The sequence below is a fragment of the Anastrepha obliqua genome, chromosome 1 (assembly GCF_027943255.1).
Source record: "Anastrepha obliqua isolate idAnaObli1 chromosome 1, idAnaObli1_1.0, whole genome shotgun sequence".
NCBI classification, from domain to species: domain Eukaryota; kingdom Metazoa; phylum Arthropoda; class Insecta; order Diptera; family Tephritidae; genus Anastrepha; species Anastrepha obliqua.
Genome location: NC_072892.1, coordinates 178965438 through 178990667, shown reverse-complemented (window position 1 = coordinate 178990667; position 25230 = coordinate 178965438). Strand labels below are relative to the sequence as shown.

Here is a 25230-nt window from a genome sequence, read left to right as displayed (position 1 = left end):
TCTAACCCAGAAGCGAGCTTGGCAGGCTGAGAGAGGATGCAGATGTACCAAACTGATGTTACCTGTCATGTCCGATCGACTGCAGTTCCTCCTGTCACTAAGCAGAGGGGACTGTAGGAGGCTGGTTGGACTGCTGACGAGCCACTTTCTATGGGCAAAGTACAAGGAAAGGGAAGGCATCTCAGACAGCGCACTCTGCCCAGCATGTGGGGAGGCGTATGAGACGGCGGACCACTTTCTGTGCGTCTGCCCGGCCATCGCTCGAATCAAGGCTGAGGTCTTTGGAACTGATGTGTTAAGAAGCGACCACCTTGGCTCCTTGGCACCACAAGATCTACTCAGATTTCTTCGGAAGTCGAGTAGATTTAATGAAAATTAAAAGGGAATCCGACTTAAAAAAACAAACAACTTTTGTGCATTTTGAAAAAGAGTGGGAATTAATGAAAACCGAGCTGCAAGGATTTATTGTCTCGCGTTCAGAGTCCACCGGGCATCAGTCAATCAATATCTGCCTTGCGTTATTGTGGTTAATTCTCATGGCCTTGATCTTAGCGATGTTGACCTCCATTTTTAACGAACTATGAATTATTAAAATCGACTAAGGAGCGTGCATATATTTTGTATTTGTATTTACCTTTTCCCGAATTTCGTTTTATATCATCAACTCGCTATCCAAAAATATATTCATTTCTTCGCGTAACCTGATCCCTCAAACAGCGCACGCCCTAGAATATAAAGGAATTGCCTTTTACTACAGGGTTTGATTGAAAAGTAATGAGCCTTCTCGCGCGGAGCGTCTGCCAAGCGATCAACCGAATCGGCTGGTGGAGGAAAATGATCGTTGGACCATCCCCTTCCACTAGAAACCGGACCCAGTTCGCTGGCAACAGCGGTGCAGTCAACATCGCTCCGCGAGTGAAAGCTGTTTTAAAAGTGTGTTAGGATTTTGCAGTGGCGAAAATGCAGCGATCGATGGAGCAACGTTACTCGATTAAATTTTGCGTAAAGCTAAACAAAACGATTACCAAAACCATTGGGCTACTCAAGGAGGCTTACGGGGACCAGACTCTGTGCAGTGCCCAGTGGCACACGAGCCAGTCGCCACGACCCAAGAAGGAGTTTGTACCTCCAGGAAGCACTGTAAACGCGGCATTTTACAAGGAAGTGCTCTTTCTGCTGAAAAACCGCGTCGCCCGGGTTCGGCCAGACCTCGTCAACAATTGGACCCTTCATCACGACAATGCGCCGGCGCACACCGCCTTCCTCTACACCTTTGCATAGGTCAAGATGGGGGTTCCGGTGCTTCCCCACCCTCCCTACAGCCCAGACCTGTCCCGTCCGGACTTCTTCTTGCTCTCGCACCTGAAAAGAAAGCTGAAGGGGAGGCGTTTCGACTCCATTGAGGCGATCCAAAAAACTGTGACAGCCGAATTGAACGCGATTCCGGCGGATGAGTTTAAAAAATGTTTCCTGCAGTGGAAGGACCGCTACCAGCGGTGTATTGACGCTCAAGGGTCCTATTTAGAAGAATATTAGTTGTAAAAAAATAAGGCTCATTACTTTTCAATCAAACCCTGAATACTCGCACAAGTGGTGCGCGACTTCAGCGACCTCATGGACGTTATTCTTGACCGATTGAGTTGATAAAAAAATCTAAAAAAATTGATAGTTCCCGAATATTGAGAAAAAATACGCAGTTTGTTTGTTTAACACATACACACATATGTACATTCATATAAAAATCTATATTACAGCTTTTCTACACATTTGCGTTTAGTCGTCGTACACTCGTCAAGTACTCAGATTAAAATAACGCCAATAAAAATCTCTAAATAATCTCAATACAATCGTTGCTTACACACAAGAATAAAGTAAATTCGTAAAGTAATAAATAACTTCATTTTAAAATATAGTAATTTGTTGGTTAAAAAAAATTCTTGGGCATTTTTATGGCACATTTGTTGCACTTTGACTAGACAATGCTTTCTTTATGACGGCGCACATATTGTTCGCTTTGTGACTTATTTAGAGGCTCCAGTGTGCGGCGATCCAGTCCGCCGTAGCTCGCAGAACTTTGACCGCCTGCAAAACCTCGGCCTGCTTGCGGTGAAGACTGTGACTTCTGAACACTTTCATGTGGATTTTCGGTGGCCAATTGTGGAACGGCTATAACATCGGCCATCAAAGTTTGGCGACACAAAGCCGACAGTGCTCTGTTACTACTCTTTGGTGTTTCCGTATCCTTTGGTGCGTCTTTTCCCTTTTTACTACCCTTGCCACGTCGAAACTTTGACGCGAGTGTCGCAAAACCCAGTTTGCTGGATATTTTACCCGAACGGCTGACTGAACGTGGCAGCGAATCGTAGAGGCTGCTATCTAAATCGGTGCCGGTGTCCGAGTGTGTGGGCGTTTCGGTGTAGGAATCTGCTGTTATCGTACCGACGCTGAAGCTTTTTGGCAAATCGGTTTCTTCACCCGCTGCCGAGCTCATGCTGTAATCGCTACGACGATGTTGCTCCCACTTTTCCTCACGTGCCGCGTCATCGCGTCGTTTCACCGGCAACTGCGTCAATGCATTATTGCCTTGCAGAAACTCCTCTTTGGCTCTTTGCAAACGTAATGCGCGTTCCGAAAGTGGTGTATGTGGTGCCTCTTGTGCTGCGGCATGCAGTGGCGTCGTTGGCTCGGAGTTGTTCGGTGTGGGGAAATCGAAATGCAGTGGCTGCATGCTGGTGGGAGTTAGGGATTTTCGTTCGAGTTTGCGAGAAATGCGTGGTAGAGTATTGTCGAATCTGTCGGGTGTTTGTGGTGAGCTGTCACCGATAGAGGCACCTGAATGTGTTTTCGCAATTTTGGTTTCTATTTTCTTAATTGTGGCACTCTGTGATTTCGAGAAGGGTACATAATAATGTGACTTTTCGGTATTCTTTCTGAAACGATGTTCTTTGCGAATCTCTGTCGGGCTATTGCCAACTGGATTTAGCACAGTTATGCTGACCTTCATTGGACTTGCTGAGTCGCGCATGAGACTAGTACAGCTTTTGTTGATAACGCGAAAGCTGTCGGATGCTAAAGGCGGACGTGTGTCCGTCACTTGTTTCGAGGATGGAGTGGCGAGCTTTTCGGCACTTTGACACTTGCGTTCGTCCTCGTATTCGTACTCATTAATTCGCATATCGCCTTGACTTAGAGACTTGCATGTCGAATTGGAGCGTTTCGGCGTTAGACTGCCAACTTCCGTTGGAGTTTCGGAGTCATCTTGCTCAACAACTTCCGGCATTGTGTTTGCTGCACCTGCAAGTGCCATTTCAACGGGAGCTGCCACCTCAGTTGGTGATTGCGCCAGTTCGCGTTCAACAACTGCTATGCCACCGCTGGCACTCGGCTCAGCGATTGCAGTGAATACTTTTCGTTTAGTTTTTACAAATACATTTTCATTTTGGTTAAAATTTAAATTTTCCTTTAATTCAAGATCATCGAGTAGTGGCCGTCTCGGCTGAACTGTTGCTGTAACGAGACATTTATCGCTGCCACTTCTCGGTCGGTAATTGTTGGTTTCGGAGAAAGAATGCTCCATGTTAACTACACTCTCGCATTGTTCAATCGGATGTCCTGGTTTCACTTTCAAAACGTAGACAACATCATCTCCAGGTACTTCTTCGCCTCTGCGATAGTCATCATCGAAAGATCGCTGTTTTAGGCGAAAATTCTTACGCTTTATGCGTCGCGGGGTTTCTAAAACGCTGTGGTTGTCTACATCGCTGCTATCGCTTTCGGTTTTGCTGTTCTGTCGTGAGCCAGTTTTACGAAGACGTAGTTTCTTTTTGCCAGCAGCAGCACCATTCGCGCCATTATTGTTCGCATATTGGGTGCGTTGTGATATTTTCGGCGTCTCGCCTTCATCGTATTCTGGGTGCGAAGCGCTCCATTCATCCGTTGCCTCGAGTGTGGTTAAAGTTTGATCTTTCGATGTGTCGGCAGCACTATTTTGTACATCAGCTGTGGTGATATTGATGTCCGGTACCATGTCGCGGGGATATGGAGTTGATCCACCATCTGAAAGGAGGCATATGAAATTAGATTTTTTCTAGCAAGGACTTCCAAAAACTTTAGTATGCTTACGTATGCTTCGCCTTAGTAATGTCAGAGATTCGTGTAGGCCGCTCAACTCTTCATTGTATGCATTACTACGCTCCTCGATGGTTTCCTGACAGCAAGCTTCATCGAGCGGGCATTTTTCGCACTGAGCGCGGAGAAATTAGGAAAGAATTTATAAAAGTACAATAAGACAAATTTAAGATTAAGACAAAGTATGGAAATGCAATTGAGTAAAATCTCTAGCCTCAATTTTTTAGTGTGCCAGAAATACAGAAGGCCTTAGTACAGAGCAATAGAATATGAGATTGCGCTGATTGGAACTGGGTAAATGAGCGTAGCTTTGGCGTGACGAAATTCTATGGTGTGTGAAAGGGGCGTATTTGGTTCAAATATTCTTTCACTTTAAAACAGTCTCATTTAATTTTTTTTGGCGTTAGAGAGTCTTCAAAATCTAATATTTGATGGCATCACTGGACTATAGGCATCTCCGTAAAGCCTGCTCAAACTGCGCCTATCTCACATTCATCGTACAAATACTATCTTAGGCCCACTTTCATTGGAAGAGAGATTCAAACATGGGTTATCTTGATCGTATATCTTTGGAATAATAACCGGACACTGTCTAATGAGGATACACAGAAGGAGGATGGGCTTCCCATCAAACGATTATTGCCGTAGGTGTTGAGATGAGAGGGAAGGTGCCGAAAGTGTACAATCCTATCCTGAGATTCGATCAAAAACTTCTAATTTTACTCAAATATCTGAAAATGGTATACAGAGATCTCAGATTTTTCGGTTAAATTATGAAATTGATGGAATAATCGTATTAAAAATCAACTTTTTTGAAATCTAATCTGACAAGTCGTATTAAAATTTCGGTGTTTACTGAATCTGAGCTTCAGGAAACCATGGCATGATAGTAGTGGAGTGGTAGCATCGATGATTAGGACGCACTGTGCGCATGGAGGACAGCCGCGCTCAAAAATCTTTTTTAACAACGAACTCGCTAACGACCGGACCCGAGGACGTCCGAGGTTAACCTGGCTTGACTAGAAAAGCTACGAGTTAGGAGCTGACAGCTAAAGCTCACCCTGAGCTGTAATCGCTACTTGATAATGATGATGAGTATCATTGGTTCATTGTTTTCACAAATTCTGCTGGAAAAGTTTCATCGGCCAAAAATATGGAATTGAAGAAATTTATTTAGGCGACCTTTCCCTACAGCAGGATAGCCCGCCTTGCCTCACAGGATCGATAATCGTGTTTTTTCACCTTTTCTATGGAACCCAGAAAAGAAAAGATTTTTTGCGAAACTTTTTCTTTTTTTTTTCTAAACCAAAATCTATTTTTCTCTGTATTATTATATAATAAACCAATTATAATAAGTTTTTTCGAAAAAAAAAAAAAATCTCATTATTTATGGAACACGATGCCATTCACGTGGCTGCCTCGACTGGTTTCGCAGTATCACATTTGTTAACCCAGTTCCAAGACCTTGGTAAGAGTTTGGCGATATCTCACGAATAGCCTGCTCGATATTCGATTTAAGGAGCTGAAGCGTTAATGGATTATTCGTATAACATCTCTTCTTCACGGAAACCCACCAAAAAAGTCTAACAGTGTCAAACCGCCACTCCGAGGTGACCAAACTGAAACTCTCCTAAGATCTGAAGGTCTCACGCTCTTAAATCCTAACTACCTTTGCCTTATCAAAGTTAAGCGGATAAAATTAATCTGCTTTTAGTGGTTCCCACTGAGTAGAAAGAGAGTTTCCGCCAAGATAATCCGCCTCATCAAAGCCCTCTACGAGAACTCAGAACTGGCAGTGCTTCACAAAGGCGATATCAGCGATCCATTCACTACTAACGCAGGCGTAACGCAAGGTTATCCCCTGTCGCCCCTTCTCTTCGCCATCGTCCTTGTTGACGTCATGAGCCAACTGACCCTGCACAAAAAAAGCATCGTATGGAGTTTCACTAAGGTGTATGGTGTCTAAGAGCTGGACTTCGCCGATGACATCTGCCTCTTCTCTCACAAACTCTCTGACATGCAAGCGAAGGCGCACAAACTAGCCGCGCTGGCACGTACTGTCGGACTGAAGATTAACATCGCCAAGACCAAGGCCATGAGAGCTAACCACAATAATGCAAGGCAGATATTGGTCGACGGATGTCCGGTGAAATTCGACGCTTCTATTACCTCGGCTGCATCATCACGGCAGTTGGTGAAGCAGATGAAGATCCAGCCACACTAAACTATGAATATTCGGTTCATGCGTGAAGTCTGTCTTGTTGTACACGGCTGGTCTCTAACACCATCACACAGAGGCTACAATCCTTCGTCAACAAATGCCTCCGCATCATCTGCAAAATATTCTAGCCAAACACCATCAGTAACGACGCACTGTGAAGATTCACGAACGAGGAGCCCATTCTTAGGCAAATCAAGCGCAGAAAGTGGCGGTGGATAGGTCACACACTGAGAAAACCACCAGAGAGCATCACGAGGATGGACTGGAACCCGCAAGGGAGCAGAGGTCGCGCTCAACCAAAAAACAGTTGGTGAAAGTCAATGCTGCGCGAACCAGCAGATGCCGGTGCAAAAGCAACAGCACAGAACCGTGTACGATGGAAGAATCTTGTCGAGGCCCTATGCTCCCGAGAGGAGTGAACAAGGAGAAAAAAAGTCGTTCCCACAACAGTCGGTTCTACGTAAGCGAAATGACTCGAACTTATATTCGGCCAAGGACTGCCACTTCAGCAGCATTCCCCGTATATGAATAGCGAATGTTTATGCTGCTACAATAAGAACAATCTGCCCTTAGTAGTCTTCTTATCCCCGCATAGGCTACACCTATATCCTTCCTCAGTTAATCGACATCTTATTGCAATCCACAACAGTTATTAAGGAATATTACAGTCTTCCAGCTTTGTGTTAGTGTCCAGCCTACCCCTATATACCTCACCAGCACTTTTGAAACAGCCAATGCTCTAAGTTTATCAAACATTCTTTATAAAGGCTGAAGATCTTCTTAACAATTGAGACTTCTTTAAACTACTCTTGAACTCACCAAATCGCTCATTCTGCTCAATTCGCTTTGCACATCCGATATTGCGTTCAAAACGTTCGGCTTCATCAGATTGTCCGAATAGTAGGGATATATATTGCGTATGTATGTGAGCATCGTCTCACATTGGTGCAACTCCGCATTTTGACACAAATCCGTGGAGGAACGTTTGAGTTTCGTGAAAATGTCTTCGGTACGTTGCAGCACAGAGAGCAGAGGTGCCAAATTGGTGTGCGACTCAAAACTTTGTACTCTTCGTGTATTGCTGTAAGGAAAGAGACGATGAAAAATAATTTTAGTATTGGAGTGCGGAATTTTTCTCTCGCAATTCTTCAATCACCAATAATCACTGCAAGCGCCTTCTTCATACTTGTAGATTGGCGTCTGCTGCTCCACCAATGTGTGCGCGGTAATCAACGGTGATGCAGTCTCCTCAATGTGATCCTCTACTTCCACCATAACCGCTTCGGGTTCTTCATATTTCTTGTAATCATGCTCATCAATCACATCGGAACTGCCATGGTTATCGATCTCTTTGAGTTCATTCACATCGTTCAGCGACAAGCTGGAGGCTTGTTGTGAGATGGCGGGTAGTGTGACGTTATTTTGTGCAATGCTATCCAATGAAAATGAACGACTGAGCGTTGGTGAGGTGTCAGCTGCATAGAAAATCACAGATTTTAAAGAACATATGAGGAAATTACATAATTTTTCTTACTTGTGTTATTTTCCTTTGTGATGCGATCCACCACAATGGGTCGATAGCCGGGATGCAATAGCGCAAATGTTGATGACTCGGGTCCTATGCCGCGCGCTTTCTCCCATTCATACAGTTTGCGTGTGAATTTACGCGATATGCCTTCAAACTTCATAACGCCTTCAGAGGTCTTCACTTCGATCTCCTTGGCGGGATGATCAGTTACGATCGCTTTGAGTTTGGCTAGCCTGTGTGGGTGGAAAGGGATTATGAAGATGAGAAGTATAATACACCAAACGCACTTACTTTTCTAGTTTGTCCTTATCGTGTGGCTTGTTATCAATATTTTTCCTGATGCTGTCAGTGAATTTGCTGGAGCGCTTAATGGAATCCTGACCACTTGGAATATTGCTGGTGCCGCCGCTCTGTTTCAGTTTATTCCATTGCTCTGTAAAGTAATGTGTTTTAAGTGGCTTCTTTCATGTCTTAACATTCCCTTCATACCCAACTTCTTTTGAAAATCTTCTGGTAAGTCTTTCTGCTCGGGCAATGGTGTCAATCCTTGACCCTCCAATTTCAATTGACCAGTTTTCCATAGATTCCAATCAATTTTCGGTTTTGAATCTGCAGAACTCTCACGCCCCGGTGATGTAGGTGAGATTTGTGATAGATGCGCACCGCCAATTGATATTTGTTTCTTTACGCGCCATTTGCGTAGTTTCTTTTTGAAGTCCGGTGTGAGATTTTCCTCCAAAAGTTTAGCTGAGAGATTCTTATTGAAGACCGGATGTTGCGGATGCTCTTCGGGTTTGGGTGGTGTGATTAAGGCTATTGCTGTTTTTCCCCAAAGAACAAAAGGTTAATGTACAATGTCAGCTATACAAAGTTGGAGAAGTATTCATTAAATGTAAGTTACGAGGGTGTTGACTAAGTTCTTGAAAATTAGCGTTACCACCTTAAATCGAACATTTTGTTGGTCAAGAAGCATCTTTTGAACGAATGCAGTCTAATATGTGACTATTTTTTGATCGAAAACCCCATGACGTAACTCAAGCCAAGTCGTGAAAAGTACTACGGAGATTCTTTACCGTTGATTGGAATTATCCACTACTGCTTTTCTCTATTTGGTGCGATCGTACCAGCCTAATTGACGACAAACTCTATGGCCGCCATGACAGAAATAAAATCGATGAATTTCACGGTATGGTATTGGACGATCAGCGAGTGGAATTTTGTTGACTTTGAGAGTCTAAAGGCTTAGCTATTGGCCATATGACCGCCAGGCTCGGATCATCGCATCACGATTTCCGTAAGAGCTCTGAAGCCGAGGAAGAGGTGGAGTTCATTCAGCAGTCTATGTGCACATGCCCCTCACTGCGAATAATGTGTTTAAAATTTCTGGAGAACCCCTTCACCGAGTATTTGAACAGCTTAGGCGCAGCCTGTTTGGAGAGACTGATTGGATTTACCAAGAAATCGCAATGTTTTAAGGACTTATTGAGATAAGACTGAGAAAATTATTTTTTTGTCATCAAATAAGACTTATGTGGCATCTAATAAACCTTTCTTAAATAAACCTAACCTAACTTATGTTGGCATGAGTCAAAAGAAAACAAAAACAGGGGTCGTCAGCTGAATAAGTGCTTGGACGCACCACAATGCATTCGGGTGCAAGTTTAAATAAGTGATCGAACACTGAACGAGCAGCTTGAGAATGCTGACTTGCTGGACCCTGTAGTCAGTGAATTTTGTCATGTGATCGGAAGACTTTGCGATATATAACAAGAGTACCAGCTAGAACACATAAATCTGTTCCTTACAGCGTAAGATAATCAGGCTGAGGAAGAATGAAGATGAGGTCAGCTAAAATTTTTAGGCCACAAGACCTCCTCCAACATGAGTATATGAGTACAACGATCTCCATAGTCGAATGGTTGTGTAGCTGACTACAATTCGGGAGTGCGTAGGTTCGAATCTCCATGCATGAACATCAAATAATAGGAAAAGTGTTTTTCCAATAGTGGCCGCCTCTCGGAAGGCAATGGCAAACCTCCGAGTGTATTTCTGCCATGAAAAAGCACCTCATAAAAACCATTTGCCCTTCGGAGACAACTTAAAATTATAGGTCACTCCATTTGTGGTACAACATCAAGATGTACACCACAGATATGAGGAGGAGCTCCCGCCAATTATTTATTTATTTATGAGTACAACTACAGCTCACCTCTGCAGGCATTCGTGTTTGCTTTCATTTTTTCCCATTCGCGCCGTTTCGCCTCGAATTCCATATCAAATTTGGCGCGCAGCATCTGATAGCGTTGATTGATTTCATTTTTCTCGTTGAGAAAAGACTTGGTTGATGTCAGGTGATTAGGTGTGGTGGGTTCCGAAAAATCACCACTTGATAAATCTTCACTTTCTGTAAGAGAATAGAGAATACATCTATTTGTGTAAAATGTGGCGAATATTTTTCCTAACTTACCGAACTCACAAAAGTAATCTGAGTGACGAGAAGGACTGCTCGGTACCGACGAATTACCCGGTGAGCCTATTTTCTTCGAGCGATTTAACGACTGCGTGCCATCTTTGGGACTTTTGAGTGAGTAGGGTGAGTAAGAGAAATCCGAGTCGGTAAGGTCCTGAAATTGAAATGAAAAATCAGCATGATAGCAAGCTCATCGGTGGTAAGACAAACCAAGTACCTGTTTGAGGTTAAGATTTAGTGGGCTTGGTGGTGGCTTCGTGCGTCGTGTAGCTGTGCTTTTTAAATCAGCCACAACCTCCTCTGGCAGTACCTCAAAATCGCTATGATTCTTACTTTTACGCAAAGATTTAATTGAGGAGGATTTTTTGGCTGCAAGAGCTCTCATGCTGCCGTCGCTCTTCGATGAACGGTGCAGTGCTTCGCCATCATCGGTTTTTGAGCGTTCCAAAAATGATGAGTCAATGTCATCAACGACCCGGCTATCACTTTTTGTGGAGTCTCTTCCTGTAGGAGTATGAATGAATTTAAATTATTATTATTATTAAATTTAATTCTTTCACTGCTTTGTGCAATAATAAAAATAAAAATAAGTGAAATAAATCAATATTTGAATGTATTTATGGTAAACAAATTACTCAGTGTGCTGCGACAGTTGCTATCAATATCGTCCATTGAACTCGCCGAGCTGATAGTGCCCGGCGTGCCAGTTTCGCTTAGTAGATGCCCCGATGATGAGCTCAAAATGCTATCAGCCGAACTGCCCGCGCCTCCGCAAGGCATTGACGGCACACGCAAATATCTAAGAAAAAAAATAATACAGTTAATTTGCTTGCAATACAAAAACAAATAAAGTGCCTTCGCCTTGCGACTACGCTCACCTTGCGACTTCATTATTCACGGGCGTTAGACCCACACTATGGGACGCCTGCTCCTTGGGCACAGCATTGTATACAACAACGCCACTTGTGCCAACGCCGTCAGCCAACGCTGGCACATTGGCGCGCTCCCACTTGAATGCAGCCTTGACCTTCGTCCACTTGGATACCTTCGATTTTCCCTCACTGTACGTACTTTGACGCCGCAGCATATGCGGTAATGCGCTGGAACTTTTCGATTCGCGCTCATTATCTGCTCGCACGTATAACGTCGATGCAGATGTGGCTGCCACATCGTCGATCATCATCGATTTGCTGCGCTCGCGTTGCCTACAATGGAAACCGAACAAATGAGCAACAGTTTGTTTTCTTACGAACACCTGTCGACAGCCGGCGACAAGCGTGAGCGCGCTCTTCTCAGTGACACTCACGTTGATTCGGCGTCGCTCGATTAGCTCACAACAGGTGTTTGCTACTCACTGATACTCACTGTTTGAGAGCGCCACGTTTAATTGATGCGGGATTGCTGCCACCGCCACCGAAACCGCCAAAACTGCTGAAACTGAGCGACGTAGTGGCTGGTGCTGCGGCTGCAGCGGCGGGCGTCGTTGCCGACTCGCCCAATATTGACTCGATGAGCGCAATCGATTCTTCCACGTCCGCCTCAGTGTCTGAATAGAGATCTTGCTCGTGCTCGTGCTGGGGCTGATGATGATGTTGATGTTGTTGTTGTTGTTGTTGGCGCACTTGTTGTAGTCGCTTACTGCGCGTCTCTTTTGCGCTTTCCATCTGCACACATACACGCATATGTATGGGAAAATCACATACATATAAGACAAGTGGGGGAAAAGGGGTGAAAGAGCAAGAAAAGCGAGCGCATAAGTAGAATGTCTATTTATTTATGTTCTTTATTTTGTGTGTTTATTTAATTTCACCCAATTTTGTTTCATTTTTTTGAGGATTTCCCATTTTTTATGATTTTTTTTTTACTCGATCTCACCTTTTCGTTAAGTAGATTCACGTAATTCAGGCATTCCCGTTGGCGTCGCCACTTCGCCGCCTCGTCAAGGTACTTATCCCACAATGCGTAGAGGCGCGATAATTGCTCCACAGCGCCGTGTGCTGCCAACAACGCAGACAAACTGCTGCCCAAGCGACTCTGCAGCGGATCGATGAATTGGATGCATTCCTGCTGCATGTGATGACAGTAGGCGCAACTCGGCTGCTCCACTTCATGGCGCTCGTGTTGCAATAGTGGTTGATATTGATGTTGGTGTTGTTGTGTTTGCTGTTGTTGCTGCTTGTTTACTTCTTGCGCCACCTTGCAATCGCTCGCTATAATTTTGTAGAGTGTTTTATAAAATTCCTCTTCGTTTTCAACATAATTGAAGAGCGTGTGGTAGCCAGCTGGCAGCTCTTCTTTTGGTTTAGGTGGAAATTGAAAAATGTTATCGGTGTGACGTGGATCTGGTGGTGGTGATGGCAACGTTTCGTATGCGTATGTGCCTGAAGTGCGGCGCGATGAGGATTTCGATGAAGTTGTTTGTGATTGTGTTGGTGCGTTGTGCGCGCTGCCGGGCGTGAGCGGCAGTGAACGCGCAGATAGTGGACGTTCAGGCAATTTTTCCATAACTAGGGATTTTTAGATATGCTGGCATGTATGTATCTATGTATATTCACATGTAAGTTAATGTGTGCAATGTTCACTGGAATTCAGAAAAAAAACACAAAAATGTTATGTTTGAATTTTTATGAAAATAATCAAATTCACTTCGCCGCAGTTGTTTGTTATTTCCAATGAGTTGGGAAATATAATCAGGCATTCTACGTCATCGCATTGGCTAAGCAAACTTTTTTATTTTCGGATCGTATACCCCATTATGCGTTTCATAATTTTCTCTAATACGCTAAGCATCTGTTCAATACTTCATTCGGCATCCTTCAATATTAATCGCACAAAATTATGCCAAGTAAATTTTCGCAATATCTCTAATATTCATTAAAAGTATAAACATTGCCGCGCCAGTTTATATATTTGTGTGCCATGGCGCGTATTTGGAGAGATGTGTACGAGTGTTGTTTACTTAATTGGCATACGCAGTCATTGTAATAAGTAGCGGCAAGACTATGGAAGCGCTAACTGTACAAATGCGAATGCGAATTTTTATATATATTTACGTTTGCGCGTATTTCTTTCATCTCCGTAATAACTGGAGTGATTTGTTTGTGTTATGAATCATAGAAATTTTCAATTCGTTTATGTAGCTTCAACCACAAAAGGTGAGCAAACTGCTAATAAAATCACGCATACGCCCCGGTGTGCTTGACCTAAGTTGTTTAGTTATCTTTCTATTTTTTCTTAAATTTTACTTTATTCCCTATATTGGACCACGCTTCTTCTATTCTACATCAGCGCGATTTTGACTCTTACAACAAAGTCTTCTTCTTCTTTGTGATAGTCAAACGTTGGAACGTTTTTATGGATTATCGCATGTTTTCACGGCTGGATCGTTTGTATCAATCCAGATGACATAATAACGACAGGAGACTATTATCGATTTTGTCTTAATAATTTTTTTGATAATAATAAATTTAACCATTCTTCCAAAGTATTTTTTGGAATCGACTTTAGTTCTCGCCAAAAATTTTCTTGTCTGTTTTCTATCGACACGACACGGCCGAGTCGAGGTAGTAATTTGACTTTTGGAAAAACTTCAGCCGACATTCTTCAATGATCTTTGTTGAAGCTACTTTTTGAACAGAACACCACCTTGATCAAAATGTTCCCGGAATATATTTAGAAAATTCAAAACAAAAGTTTCTTCCTCAAAAGTGATATTATCACCTTCAAAGTACTAAGTTGTTCAATAAGTTTCGCGGTTCGATAAGAGAAGGCGTTGATACCAATCTAATTTTTTTTTTTTTTTTAAGTTGGTACACTCTCTATATGAACGTATGTGAAGTTTCATTTCAATCTGTCAATTCAGTCATCATCTTGTCACAGTATTTTCTACAATGGAAAAAATTAAGTATCATGCAGTGATTGAATTTTTATTTTTGGAAGGTTTAAAAGCAAAGAAAATATATGAACGAATCTTGAAAGAGTATCAGGACTTTTCAGCATCAATAAGTACAGTAGAAAGATGGGTTGCTGAATTTAAACGTGGCCGTACAAGCCTTGAAGTCGACTCACGTCAAGAACGTCCAAAAACGGCAACAGCACTAGAAAAAGTAGAAAAATACTGGAGTGACTCATTGTAAGTAATATTTCGACCACAGTATTGGGTTTCGCAAAGCTGTGCCGTGCACAATGGGTGCCGCATTCGTTAGCAATGGAGCAAAAACACGTTCGAATGCGACTTTCTCAGCAACATTTAAAGGGTTTTTGAAAGGAAAAGGGAAATTTATGCGTCGTTTCATCTCTATAGATGAGACTTGCGTGATAGATCCACCAGACTTCGGTGATCCTAAATGAAAACAAGAAGCTTAAGAGTGGTGTAAACCTGGTTCGTCGGCTCTGAATCGAGTTCGTGCCCATGCCTTGAAGCTCCATTTCGTGAAATACAATAGATACAAGTTTTGGCTGAATTAAGATGTCTTCCTTATATTAAAAGATAAGTAAGGTGACAGATATGGCAGCCTTCATTCTGGTAATATCACAGCAGTAGTATCCTACTATGTGCGATTTTACAATAGCCATAGGCTGTCCTTAAAAGTCACTGGAGAGTACAGAAGGGCATGTCAAATTCGGTTATGACGGCTTAGTTCAGTGGTACAGCCCATAGTCTGTCACTGTGAATCTCTTACAAGACTGCTCCTTCGTGGCATGAAAATCGTTTCTTAATATCACCGCACCTGAATTCGAAGTATACATAAAATTACTTTCGGATAAATTGCTCCCATTTCCCAATTCTGACGAAAATCTTGTTTTCCAGCAAGATTATGCAGCCTGTCATTCATCTCGTCCCACTTTGAGTTGGTTTGCTGAACAGTGAATCGCCTTTCTTAGGTTAGGTTAGGTAGCTAGGCCAAATAGAGGCCACTTGTAATACCACCGGAACTATCTCACCCTTACTCCACTTGGTCCTCTTTAAGCCATCCTATGGACTTTATAAATCTATTGGGTTGGCAACTGCGAAGTTTTTTTAGAGAATCAACTAAATAACTTTATTCTGTAATGTATTGCTCATTTTGATCAATGACCTTTTGCCATCTTTCAGGCAGCATCACAATTCCACGTTCATAAAACTTGTGGTTTTTATTAGCAAAAAACTGAATCAGATACGATTCGACATCCTCATCATTATTGAAATTTTTACCATTCAAGGAGTTTTGTAAAGATCGATACAAAAAGCAATCAGATGGTGCAAGGTTGGGACTATATGGTGGATGTGGCAAAACATTCCAACCAAGCTCCAATAATTTTTGCCGAGTGGCCAAGGAAGTGTGTGGCCTTGCATTGCCATGATGGAATACAATACTTTTTCCATTTGACAATTTGGGCCGCTTTTCTTCACCTGCATTGCTTAATTTCGTTAGTTGTTCAATGTAGACATCAGAATTGATCGTTCGGTTGGGTGGTAAGAGTTCAAAGTAGATAATTCCTTTGTAATCCCCCCAAACTGATAACAAAACCTTCTTTTGATGAATATCAGCTTTTGATGTTATTTGAGTTGATTCACCTGGCCTGCTCCACGATATTTTCTGCTTGATATTGTTGAAAACAACCCATTTTTCATCTTCAGTTATCAGTCGTTTTAAAAATGGATAATTTTCATTACGTTTCTTTAGCAAATCGCAGCTATTAATGCGTTGCGTTAAATGTGTTTCTTTCAGTTCGTGAGGAGCCCATGTGTCGAGTTTTTGAACATCGCCAAGTTGTTTTAAGTGATTTTCAATGCATCTATGTGATACATGGAGCTTCTCTGCAATCTCACGTGTTGTACTGTGACGATCCGAATCGGATATTGCTTTGATTAGGGCGTCATCGACTTCACCTGGACGACCAGAGCGTTTTTCATCTTTGAGTGAAAAATCACTAGAACGAAATTTGGCAAACTAATTTTGACACTGCCGTTCTTTTAAGGCTTCGCCACCATAAACAGCACATAACTTTTTATGGCCTGCGATGCGGTTTTCCCTTTGCGGAAATAGGATAAAAAATCAAAATATGACAAAAATGTTCCTTCTGATTTTCCATTTTTCAAGGAACGCCAAACGAAAACTACGCAACCGATAAAAAAATTTGTTTACTGATTGATAGCTGAATTGCCAACTATCAAATAACAAAATGTGTTTTACTTTGTTCTACGTCTGCAAACCTAAAAATTCCACTGCAGCCATCTATGAGTGAAATCCGTAATTACTTAGTTGCCAACCCAATAGTTAGTCTAGCTAATTTTATGGATGTATGCAACATCCGCGATGTTGTGCAGAAAGTCGATTCAGATCGAATTCAATCTTCTTCTACACAGATCTATAGTGCACCAATTCTACTGGCATGCCTTTCCAGATAGAGTTATAGAGAAAAACTGTGCGAGTATTCTTAATTGTTCATAACACTCTACCGCTACCTTCGAAGAGCATTTCTATGATTGAAGCGATTTCAGATCTGCCTGACTATTGGAATATACGAGTATGTAGAAATTTCTGACTGTAAAGGGCCTTCATTAATCGCCAAAACATCAGCCTGGAATACGCTGCAATGGTCAGGTAATCGAAAAGGTATGCTGATGTCTATAGTATCCGAAGACACATCGCCTCCCATATGATCGTTGAGTTTTGAACCGTCGGTATACATACTGGCTTCATTTTCATATAATACTAAACCATTTTCCCAGTCCTCTCTAAATGGAAATTTGATCGTATAAGGCCTGTGAAGATGCAAATCCATCGAGTTGTAAAAGTCGGTGGTAATCGGAATGCAAGGAAACAGCCTGAGAATACGCGAATGTCACTTGTTACTCGTTTAAAACATAGTAGCAATGCTTTCTTTAGTGGGCACCAATTTCTCCAGATTTCAATATTACGGAGAACGTGTGGGGTGCATTGGTTCGAGCAGTTACACCAAACATTACTAGGAAGAGCAAGTAAAAAATATTTTTAAAAACCCTTCAACGTGCGTTTGTAATTTTGCAACACCTATATTTGCCTATTCTCTTCTTGCCTAATTAAGGGTTTTCCAATAACAGGTGTTATTTTGAATAGGCCACTATTTCGGTAGATGTCACTTTTGAAGCTGTGATTTTTTGATATTTGACAAGTAGAAACTACGCCATTAATAAAAATGGAACGATACACGCTGAAACAACGCATTGAAATTATTAAAATTCATTATAAAAATGGTGAAAATTTGGCACAGACGGATCGTGCTTCGTTCGAAGCACCTTGTCGGATCTCAATACAGAAATTGGTAAAAAAATTCGAGCTGTTGGAACAAGTTAGTGATGTGAGGAATAAAACCTGTGCACGTCGCTCAAGAACAGCCAAAAATATTGCTGTTGGAGCCAAAAGTGTTGAAGAAAACTCAGGTTTGTCCATTCCTCGTCGTTCTTTGGAATTAGGCATTCCACAAACGACATTACACCGTATTTCGCATAAAGATTTGAGTCTTAAGGCTTATAATATATCTTAAGGCTCAGTTAATACAAGAACTCAAGCCAGCCGATCATCAACAACGTCGTGTCTTTGCTGATTGGGTCGTTGAAATGCATGAAAATGATCCGGCATTCCATCGAAAAATCATCTTGAGTGATGAGGCCCATTTCCACCTCGGTGGCTTCGTCAACAAGCAAAATTTTCGGATCTGGGGCCAAGAGTTGTTGTTGAAAAGCCTCTCTATCCTCAATGTGTGACTGTTTATGGTCCGGCGGAGTCATTGGACCTAACTTTTTCGAAAATGAAGCTGGCGCAACAGTTACGGTGAGTGGATTGCGCTATCGAGAGCTGATTAACGATTTTTTATGGCAGGTATTGGATGGTATTGATCTGGACCACATTTATTTTCAACAAGGTGGCGCTACAAGCAACGAAACCATTGATCTTTTATCAAAATAACACCTCTTATTGGAAAACCCTTTAGAAATTATGTTGTTTTTGTTGCTTCTTATCGAAGTTTGTTTCTCTTAACATACATGTCCAAACAGTGCATGCTAAAATATTTTCTCTAACACACAATAAAAATTATAAGTAAGATGATTGTGCGTTTATAATTATGCAACGGGGTGGAGTCATATTTATTTCGATGGAATCACCAACATTTTTATTCACAATCGAATTTTCCGTTCATTCATTTAAAAATTTGCTGCTCCAAATTTCGGCAATAATTGCTTATTAATTCCTCTGGACTTTTATAGCTGCAGCCTGCGCCGAGAGTACCTATTTGGCACCATAATTAAGTGACGTATATTACATACATACAAACAAATATACACTTGCATTTAAGAACGTTGGATCACAAATTATTTTCACACTTTGTAAAGTGGAGCAACGATGTCTATAACGTCCGTCGTCATTTTAGTGCCACAATGCGAAAATATTCAATATACAAAACACCACCAGACGAAAGGCATCAGAATGGGTGCGATACTTCAAGAGAAACTTTTAAATCAGAATATTTACGTGCAGTATACAAAGTTCGCTACACAAATTCACGTTGTATCTGTGCATATGCAGGAACATGCCTTGTAGGAAATTCTAGCCATTAGAGTGAAATGTTTCTTCCAAGTACTAGTTGAGATGATGATTCTTCACTATTTTTTAGAATCACACTGAAAGTTTTAGTTTTGAACTTATATGTTGATGTGGAGGCTAGGCAAGGCACTCCTGTGGGGGGTAGGGCTTTGAAATAGCTATGGAAAGTGGATCACTTAAGAGAATAAGTGTTAAAGCTGATAGAGGTCCCATCGCCGTAAGTCGGCACAAACGAATGCCGAGCTCGGATTAATGGACAAGTTGTGCTGTGTGTGAGTTTGGAAGCGAACTATTCATTAAGAGCTGCTCTCATTGGGCCAAATACCCAATTTGCGCCCGTTCTGTTAACAATTACTTGGAATTGACTGCCCAGATTGATAAAAACGTTGTCTGATGTTCCATCACACAGAAATCACACATATCTTTAATGACCCTTCAGAAGTTCCGAGAGCTTCGCATCTGGCGTATAGCCCAAACCTGGCAGAAATTATCACCTTTGCAAGTATTTACAAAGTTTGCTTGATGGTACAAAATTGGTCTGTGTAGGTGTTAAAGCTGAATATTTGGATACCTTAAGCAGGTATGGAGTTTGAGCAACGATGATGATTATCACAATGGAGACTTTCCTTGGAGTGTTTGAGAGAAAGATTCGGCGGAAGATTTTTGGAGTTTTGCACGTAGGCTACGGTGAGTATGGCGATGGAACAATGAGCTGTATGAGCTTTTCGACGACATACAGGGTGAACGATATGAAGTGTTACCTATTCTAAACACCATAACTTTTTTACGTGAAATTAGTTTTTATTGATTTCAAAGACAAAATTGTTCAAAAATTATTACAATTTTAACATATATTCACTTTAGCTCGATATAACCACCTTTTGCCTTGACTATAGCCTTCAAACGGTCAAAAACTGAGTTTCATGCTGCACGAATGTGATCTTGAGGTATTTTAGCCCATTCTCGTATAATCGCTTTTTTCAACGCATCCATACTGGCATATTTTTTAGTCATCACCAAAATGGGCCAGATGGACTATTCCCATCGGACTTCATTTTTCAATATGCGTCGAATGCTGTCTTGCGATATTTTCAGTTCTTGGGCCATTTTTCTTCCACTTCGACGTGGGTTTCGTTCAAGTCAAGCCTTCACTTTCCGAACCATTTCTGGCGTTGTTGCTACCAGTATCATTGTAACGTTTTATAATGCGATACACAAACATTTTATTCACTTTGAGGTGACTGAGCTCACGAACAATGGCTGGTTGTGATTTTCCAGCAAATATAACGCAATTACACGCTATTACGTTTGAATTCCATCACAGAAAAAAAATTCAACAAAACTGAGACGCAAATGCATTTGATGGCTTATAAACAATATATTGAACTGTCATTAGAACAATTTTGACGTTGATGTCTTGAGCTGTTTTACAGATAGAAGCAGTGTGAAGTTCATATCGTTCACCTTGTAGACATAGCGCAGCGAATAAATATCCAGTGGCTTCGTTGGCTAAGTCATATGGTACGAATGGATACAAACACTTCGGCTCTGAAAGTATTCGATGTGGTACCAGCTGGTGATAGCAGAGGAAGAGGAAGACCTCGTTTGCGTTGGAAGGAGCTTGGCTTTGGATGGTGGGTCCAACTGACGCTGGTTAGAACGAAGAGAGAAACGACAGGCGCGCTTTGTTAAACTCGTTTAAACTTGGCGGTTATTGCGCCAATCAAGAAGAAGAAGAGTCAAGAGTCGGTCAAGAAGTTCATGAGAATTTAAACCAAAAACCTGCTATTCAGCAAAAGTCATCAACATCTTTGGAAGTTTTTTAATGCACTTCAAGCAATTTGATTTCCTCCATGAAGACCTAATCTTCTAGCCGAGTTATTGCCGCATATTCGGTGACAGGGTATAGCCCAGCGCCTAGTTTCAGGGAATACGTAGGTTGTGCGAATAATTCGTAATCTAATCCAAGCTATTTTGCTAGTTATGCGCCAGTGCTTAGGCCGGTGTTTAAAGAAAACGATTCCATTTGATCCATTTGATAAACCTGTAGCCTCTTCAAGTTAGCGCACATTCGCTCACCGATCATCCTATATCACACGGTGGATTTTGTGGATCACTTATGTTATGGTGTCCTCGATGGGATGATCAGAACGTTTGGCACTAGTTGCGACTTCACCAAGATTGAATAAACCAGCAGTGACTATTTTCAATCGCTGGTGAGAGTTCCAATAATAAATATTATTATGGCCGAAAGATCACTGCATCGACAGGGAGTGATAGTTGACTCATTGACTCATTTATTCGCAAAAAATGCTATTGGAAGTGTTAACTCAGAGTCATTACATTTCTGTAATAATTAACGACAACCACGAAGGCTCATAAAGAGCTTGAAGGGCAAAACGCCTTAGATACAACCTGGGATTGGTGAAGGAAAGAGAATGTATAGGGGATTGTGTAAATCTAAAATGACCTGGACCTGGTGGACAAGCTACTATGCAAGCACCCTCCTTCATTTAAACTTGAAGACCTTACTGGGCAGCTGGTGAATGACCACGAGGAACCTATACTCAATTTTACTAAGTGATGCAAGATTATTTTCCCGTCTAAGGAAGAGGGAAACACTAGCACAACATGGCTACATGATAAAGCGCGAAAATGGGAGTAGGAGCAGATACCATAATTTTCCATTTCGCCATAAAGGAAATCGTATACAAAAGAGGGTTCGAAAAAGTAAAAATTAAAATAATTTCGGACAGTCCATCGGTTTTCAAAGCCTTAAATAGATTAACGTCCAATTCAAAAGCCCTTATAGAGTGCAACAATGCACTCAAAAAACTACCGACTCTTAGTGAGGTCTCCCTGATTTAGTACCAGGTCACGAGGGCCACGAAGGAAACTAGATGGCAGACTTTTATGCCACGAAAGGGGCGCAAGGGCCATTTATTGGTTCAATCCAATTTTTCGGCTTTAACAAAAGCGACCTAAAACAGAGAACCAAAAAATGGATCCAAATAAAAACCATTGAATACTGGAACGGCACAAATGGCTTTAATCACTCCAAAAAGTTCCTGAACTTTAATACAACAGCCTAAGATTACGCTTCGGAGCACTTACAGGCCACTTTACAATAAACATTTCAATACAATAGGACACACAAGCACTAGTTTACGCAGGTTCTGCTGTGATGAAGAGGAGCCCATAGAACCTGTCAGGAGTTATGCTAACAACGCGGAGAGGTCACCGGAAATGACGTCACAATGGAAGAGTTATAATTTTTTTTTTTGAAAATTTCAGAAATTATTCCTTACATATGTATCTATAAGACAGAAAAAAAGTTTGAATTAAATAAATAATTTTTTACATAGAAAAAAATATTGAAAATAGGCCTTTTTTACCCGACGAAACCTATGTAACCCCTTAAGGGAAAGCCAAAAATCCAGAGAAAATTATCAAGCAACTACACAATTTACACCAAACTTTTCCTGCAGGGAATCTTATGCACATTCACACACATACGCACACTCATGTATTCTTAGCAAAATGAAGTGAAGTGGAAAAGGCGCGTTCAGAGCTGGAAAAGTGTTGCGGAAAATGCGTTGTGCAAGTACGTACGTATGTATGTATGTAATGTGTGCATGTTTATATTAAACATCGACGGCGCGAATTGCCGTTATTTAATGCGCTAACAAATTATAGCGCAGAAAGAAAAAACAAAAATAAACACGCTCCGTCCAGATCAAAATATGCGAAACAATATGCAGAAAACGTAGCTGCATACATACATACATACACACACATACACACATAAGTATTTGGGCTATGAATTTTCCGATTGAATCACACAGCCAGCAGCAACAAGAAGAAGAGAGCGACGAAAAAAATATGAAAGAAAGAATTAGAAATTTTTCACTGCGCGTTAGCCTGTTGGGCAATGCGATTTCCAAATCAAGCTGTCACGCTACCGATCGTGAGTATTTTGAAATGTTTTGAAATGCATTATGAACGAAAAGTTTCTAAACACGAAAATCTGCACGCAAACGGTGTAGATTCTCACCGGAAAAGGGCGGCGCGCGTGCATTTCGTGTTTTCGAAAACGTGTATCGTATAACGGTTTAATCAATTTAATGCGTGTGCATGGGTCTCAACATACTCACATAGTACATACTGTATGCATGTATGTATGTGTGTGTTGCTAAAATGGACCATGACGGGGGCACACACGCCCATTTCGAGCACAATGAACTTTTTACGTTCACTTATTGGCGATTTTGAAAACATGCGCCAGCCATTCCGCATGCGGCCAAGGGAGGGGGCGAGCGGTAAGGTTAAATCGTTAAGGCTAATCGTTAGAGCCCACTTAGCCGTACCACATACTCGTGTGAATGTATGTGCGCATGCATGTATGGGTGTAGTTGTGTAGTTAAATAATTTGCGAAAACGTTTAGTTTTCCAATACGAAAATACGAAAAACTTATGCGCTGTTACAGCACTGCTTGAAGCCAAATTTTCACCTCTGTTTTTAATTTTTTTTAATTTTTTTTATTTTTACTTTTATTTTCCGGTTTTTTCTTCACTTAACTATGTGATAAATCTTTTTTGAGTCTATTCGCACGCATTTTGTTTTTTTGCTCGGCTGGTTTATTCGCGAATTTTTGAAAACGTTTTCCAACTGCTTGCCACATTCGTGTATACACCAGCGTACAGACGTGTGTTTGCGTGTGTGTATGTGCATAAGTAGGCATGTTTGTATGTATGTATGTATGTCTAAACGCACACTTTTTGTTTCCACTTTTAGAACAAACCATAAATTCTCTCCATTTAATACAACAAAAACCCGAAAAAAATCTAAAATCAAATCAAAAAAATAAAAAAGAAAATACAAAAAATACAAAGAAGCAGCAGAAATAGCTGAATAATTTCAAAATTGTGTGCACTTTCAGCGCACAAACACACGCACGCACACATATCTATTTGTAGGTATACTTAAATCCATGAATAGATATGTGTGTGCATGTATGTATGTATGTATGTACTACAACCGTCTTCTACTATACAATTTTCCAGTTTTGAACTATATCTGCTTTTTTCGAACACTGCCAAGTCCTTAAAAATGTAATGGGTTTTTAAAAATAACCTCTTCAAAATCATTTTCATTGAATTTCCCCTCAAATTGCACTGCAAAAGTGTTGTGTAAACGTTTTTTATTGTTAAGTAAATTTTCATTTATTCACTTTTTAATTTCACTTTTTCTTGACTTCTTTCACTCTTCTTCACTTTTTTTTCTCTTTAATTACGCCGCCTCGCCTCTCGTTGCTCACTGTAGCCAGTCAATATCCGTTCCAACACCCGTCGCTACATATTCACCGTTTAAGTATAGACCCGCTTTACCGTTTCAAAAACACCAACAACCGATCCATGCCGTCCTATAGAACAACGTCGTGTGTTCTTCTCGTCGTCCAAAACTTTTCTGATTTTTGCAGATCGAAACGAATGTTTTCACACTCTGAAACTGTAACAGAATAATTTGGCTACAGAAAAAGCTCTCAGTAACAGTTAGGAGCCGAAGTGCTGCGCTCAGTGGCGATCCCTCAAGCAGCGCTATTCACATACCTTTAGAAACACACATGTATGTGTATGTCAATAGATGTGGTGCCGCCTGCTGAAGTGTTTGGGGTACGGTGAATTTGGTAAGCATCTCTTGTCCATTTCTTGGCATTTCCAATTCGCTCAAAGCATTTCGCTAAATTATAGACACTCGGTGGGAGATAAAAATAAATAATGTTTCCTCATTTAAAAACTATTGCATAGACTACATGCATATGTATGTGCATACACACTTACTCACATTCATGCATTCATACATACATACATACCCACATAGATATGTGTGCGTCCATCTGCACGCATGAGATTAAATCAATGAAAAGGAAAATGAAAATGCCTCGTATTTGTTTTGCTACGCTCTGATTGATGGAAAGTGCTGTTGAAGTTCGGTTACGCCGGTGTTTGACACACCAAAAATGTGGTAATGGACTTGTTTTCTCCCTTTGTCTCATGCTCTTCCTCTTCCTTGGGGATCGCTGGTGTTTTAGCTTGTTTATGACCCACTCATTGTTTAATTGGTTCTGTTTTCGCGTTTTTATCGATTTCATTTCTTAATTTTTCATAATCATTCGCATGTTTTTTAAACTTGTTTTTGTCGCGCGTTTCATACCATTGGAAAATTGATAAATTAATATTGAAATGAAAAAAAAGAGAAACATAAAATGTCACATAAAATGATCATAAATTAGTTGATTTAGTTTGGCACACAATC

The 25230-nt window shown here is 41.2% G+C and overlaps 1 protein-coding gene across 2 annotated transcripts; it reads right to left on the bottom strand.

The window, feature by feature from the left end:
• Positions 1-1730: 1730 nt before the first annotated feature.
• LOC129242179 (uncharacterized) lies at positions 1731-24369 on the bottom strand. Of its 2 annotated transcripts, none has more exons than XM_054878749.1 (15): positions 24303-24369; positions 12223-12928; positions 11713-12011; positions 11226-11552; positions 10983-11146; positions 10565-10851; positions 10345-10501; positions 10087-10281; positions 8367-8696; positions 8169-8310; positions 7884-8110; positions 7506-7824; positions 7169-7430; positions 4123-4243; positions 1731-4056 (listed from the first exon to the last, which is right to left on the bottom strand). In XM_054878749.1, the coding sequence occupies exons 2-15, from the start codon at positions 12850-12852 to the stop codon at positions 1973-1975; spliced, it is 5544 nt and encodes a 1847-aa protein (XP_054734724.1). In that variant the 5' UTR covers positions 12853-12928; positions 24303-24369; the 3' UTR covers positions 1731-1972. The 2 variants fall into 2 exon arrangements, with proteins under 2 accessions (XP_054734724.1, XP_054734719.1); XM_054878744.1 differs by having other exon boundaries at positions 24049-24360.
• Between the last annotated feature and the right edge of the window lie 861 nt (positions 24370-25230).

Excerpts from the sequence above, each read along its gene's own strand:
- LOC129242179 (XM_054878749.1), bottom strand. The coding sequence starts at position 12,852 with ATGGAAAAATTGCCTGAACGTCCACTATCTGCGCGTTCACTGCCGCTC. Across the intron at positions 10,282-10,344 it reads AGATTACTTTTGTGAGTTCG|AAAGTGAAGATTTATCAAGT; the intron begins GTAAGTTAGGAA and ends ATTCTCTTACAG. Across the intron at positions 8,111-8,168 it reads GATAAGGACAAACTAGAAAA|GCTAGCCAAACTCAAAGCGA; the intron begins GTAAGTGCGTTT and ends CCACCCACACAG.